Source organism: Nestor notabilis, unplaced genomic scaffold (assembly GCF_000696875.1).
Source record: "Nestor notabilis isolate BGI_N333 unplaced genomic scaffold, ASM69687v1 scaffold14171, whole genome shotgun sequence".
Classification (NCBI taxonomy): Eukaryota; Metazoa; Chordata; class Aves; order Psittaciformes; family Psittacidae; genus Nestor; species Nestor notabilis.
The window spans coordinates 45,387-49,647 of NW_009915270.1; the positions used below are offsets into that span (position 1 = coordinate 45,387).

Here is a 4,261-nt window from a genome sequence, read left to right on the forward strand (position 1 = left end):
CCCTTGTTGCACCTGCAAGAATCAAACTTAGCCCTGTGCCACATCATTGCACTTTGGGTACGCATGGACTGTGTTGCCTGCCATGCTGGTAAGACCTTTTTAGGAGCACTGTTGTGTGATCTGTACTCCTCTATTCCACTAGTATGAACTTGATTTTAGCTGTATGAAAATGCTCAGATGAATGATTTAATTTTTATATATACCTTCTTTTAATTTAATTGGAATATTGTGCAAGGCCTTCCAGAAAGCTGGATTTTCGTCAGCCCATGAGTTAATTCATTCTGTGCAGCAAGAAGTGTGCGGGAAGTGTTACCTGCTAGACATGTCGAAAATATTTGGGTTCTGTACTAGCCTGCACCATCTGCAGTTGTCAACTTTCCGTTTTGGCTGTAAACCTAAAATCAGACATCCCAAAGAATAAAGAATCATCAGTGGCCTTTCCAACTGATAAAGTTTTGGAAGAAAATTTCTCTTTATCCTCTTTCAGCGGTAGCGTATTGTTTACTGAAGTTTATGTACAGAACGTACAAACAGGAAGATCTCCTTCCTGAAAAATACTTCATGAGCAGTGCTAAAACAGAGAGGACATGAAGTATAAAATCTGAAGTGACTTAAGAAATGTTTCCAGATGGCAATCTTTATTTTTTTTCTTTTTTTTTAAAGGCACAGGGCAGGGAGGAAAAAGAAAAGTTAAGGCAGTGCTGTGAGGGGGCTATTACTTTATTTACCTAGAGAACTGTTCCTGTTCCTCACTTCCTATGTTAGTGAGGGATTTGATCTTGAAACTAGATCTGTTAGGGTAAATACAAAGCTCAGCAGCAGGTAGCAGCAAATGTCCTAAGGACAGCATTTTAACATGAGAAGTGGAAAAAAATTCTTCAAGTCATATTGTGGTGGTTGATGTGGTCAGAATCCTTAGGTGAGGGAAATGGCTGTCCAAAAAAGGATTGAGTCTGTACTCGTGAGGAGATCAACCTGTGATGAGATTTTGCCATGTGGGTATATTCATATACTCCCATCTTAGCAAACAGAAGTTATTGTTAGCAGTGTGATTTTAAGTGTCAGCCAGAAGGGATGTTGCAGTTTCTTCAATCACAACTCATTACTTTTGGGATTATAATGCAGTGAAGTTCTGGGAAAATTTAGAAGTTAGCTTGTTGCATATAGCTGTTCTGGCTTCGTTAGTTACCTGCTTTTCATTCATTTCTTTTTAGACAAAGAGAGTCTGATCACTGACAGTGGAAAACTTCATGCTCTTGATCTTCTGTTGACACGGCTGAAATCTCAAGGACACAGAGTTCTCATCTATTCCCAGATGACACGGATGATTGACTTACTGGAGGTAGGAGATTTGTAGCCTACAGAAGACCATTTCTGAAGATGCAAATTTAGTAACAGTGTATTGGAGAAAATACTATCATTTGGATGCGGGAAACCTGACATAAAATTATACTGAAAGATATTCAGTAAATGCATTAATATGAGAAGATAAGAGATGCTATACAAAGACCTAAGGTCCAGCCTAGTGTTATGCTTCCAGCAGTGTACAACAGTAGATGCTATGGGGAAAATGTACAAGAATAGTGATACTTGACAATTAGTCTCCAAGTGTCCAGCAGTTTGCAGCTCAAGGGCTTTCAGAGCCAGATGTGCCTTCTGTATGTTCAGTAATCCTAAATGGAATCTTCTTCCATGAAATCGTTTGGTTGCATCTTGAGTCTGTGTAAGCTTTTGTCATTTGCACAGCCCTGTGGTGAGGGGTTGCATGGCTTAATTATTCTCTTTTTCTGGTTTCAAATGGCTTCCTTCTGTTTTCATTTGATGTCCGTGTGCCCTTTGATTGGAAGGAAGAGGGAGAACATTCATTAATTTTACATTGTTTATGTTGCTTGTAATTTCACAGACTTTTACTGTTTCCCTCTGTCATCTTAATCCTGTGCAAAAATTTGGTAGACATTAATAAGAAGTTCTCTGGCATATACAATAGGAAGGAAATTAGGAATTAAGTCATTACTTGTTATTTAAATACAGTCAGTCTGCCTCAGAAGGGGAAAAAGTATTAGTATTTGATTAGCAACCATACCAACAAAAGGCTAGTCTGAAGAGACATTTGTAGGAGAGTTATTAATTCAGTTTCTTACTGGTAATACTTATAATGCTTAGCAAGAAATACCTTTATTTCTCTGGGCTTCTGTGCAAGGCAGCAAAGTTTTGAGTTTTTGGCTGGATCTGAAAAAGAACTCAGTCATTTCTGTTAGCATTCCATTTAAAGGCTTGGAAGCACACCATTTTGCTAACCCACCTCCTAAATGCTCAACTTTATTTGTTGGATAAGCCACCTAGCAAGTTTTTCTTTCTCCCCACCCATGTAACAGAAGTGGAGTTAAGCAAGCTAAAAATCAAGTAAGGACTCAGTTTGTAAGAAAATCCTTCCAAAAGTTATGTAGCAGTAGATATTTATTAGATACATGACCTGAGAGATCAAAATACATCCCCTCTGCCTACTTGAATATGAAAGGACAGAATATGTCCTATTTCTTTTAACTGTGTCAGTGTAACTGCTATGGTATCATACTAATCTAATCTACGCAGGGCAGAGATCACAAAACCTTGTTTACAAAGTTATAAAACCATCTTTCTTTGATTTACCTTCAGCTGAAAAGCTGCTGCTTATTTCATCCATGGCACATATAAATACAAAGAGGAAAATTACTTTCAACAGAAAGGGAATAAGTAGTGTTATTCCATGCAGATGTGTATTTCATACTTTTTAAGCTTATGTTTGGTTTTTCTCAATGTGTTCGCTTTCTGCTGTATGAAATTGTCCATAATTTCAGTGTGAATCACATTGTGTTCATGTGATGAAGGATCAAATCATGTTCTGCATGAATATTTGATGTTGATGATATTTAGGGATTTTTTTTTTTGTAGTTAGCAATTCTGGTTTTATTGAGTAGTTTCAGGAACAACTGTATTTTTCTGGTATGTGTTCTTCACAGGAATACATGGTTTATAGGAAACATACCTACATGAGATTGGATGGTTCTTCAAAGATTTCGGAACGAAGGGACATGGTAGCAGATTTTCAGAACAGGTAATGTATTTTACAAGGTGTTTCTGTGCTAAATTGTGTGTACATAGAGAGCTAGTATGAGATGTAATGGAAATAAATGAAATTTGCGCTTGAATTATCTTTCCTGATATCAAGCAGACCTCTTACGTGAAGCGGTTTCTAGGAGTCAGTGGTGTTGCTATTTAAGAGTTTGTCATCAGTGAAACAATATTGGAAACAATTTTAGTGTATCCACCTACTGTGCTTCTTGCCATTCCAAATATGCTATTGCTTATAAAGAAGCTCAGTAGAAAGGCAGCAAATGTTCTTTGGTTATTATATACCCTGCCAGTTGTAAAGATGAGATTGAAAATCTTGCATATGCTAGAGCTTTGAAAATGACCTAGTTTTCTGCAAAACAAACCATTTAAGCATGTTTTACTAAGAAACCTTAAACTAATACACAAGTGATAAAATGGAGATTTCATTAGATAGTTAGAGATATACTATAAACCTTTTCATTTAGTAAACCAAAATGGATTCTTACAATTTTTATGAGCACATCAAGAAAGAAAATATATAATCGTCTTATTAGAAGCTAATATATTTTAGTATAACTTTGTCTCCATTAGGGCACATTATATGTTATGATTGAGTTTATGGTTATTAAGTTTTCATTTAATCATGGGATGTGGCTTGATAGGATGTCACTTTGGTATGGTAGTTCACAGTAAGGTTATCCTCCCTGGATGTTGATGTGAGCTTCCCAGAACATCAGTTCTCTTTTTCAGTGGAATTAGGTTCACAGATAGTTGGTTGTTGCAGGCTTAAGGCAAAATTTTAGGTTAGAGAATAGTCCTTATGTTAGTGGTCCCAAGGTATCATAGCTGAAGATAGGAGGGAAGCTATATATAGCCTTTCAGGCTTAAAGATCTGAAGGGCTGTGTTAACAGTGATGAATCTTCTAGTGAACTCCTCAGAGCAATAAAACTTGGAAGGAATGTGTGCCAAATACCTGAAGCGAGAGGACCGTGCAGTATTTTTCTGCCTGTTACCAGATGTCAGAAACGGGTTCCTCCTGGAATCTTGACACTTCTTCCTGTAAAGGTCCTTTAACCGAAAGAAGTGAATAAACTTGTTTTTATTAATGAACAGAATGTGTTTTTATTAATGAGTAGAACAAACGAAGAAAAATAATCATTTCAGCAG

General features: G+C 36.8%; 1 protein-coding gene across 1 annotated transcript in view; it reads left to right on the forward strand.

The window, feature by feature from the left end:
• The window catches only part of LOC104413143 (DNA helicase INO80-like), a gene marked incomplete at its 3' end in the record, with an annotated part of 45,087 nt that overhangs the window by 37,223 nt on the left and 3,603 nt on the right, over nucleotides 1-4,261 (forward strand). Inside the window, 2 exon segments of the mRNA XM_010024064.1 lie at nucleotides 1,215-1,342; nucleotides 3,000-3,094. Of these exon segments, the coding sequence (XP_010022366.1) occupies nucleotides 1,215-1,342; nucleotides 3,000-3,094 (223 nt within the window).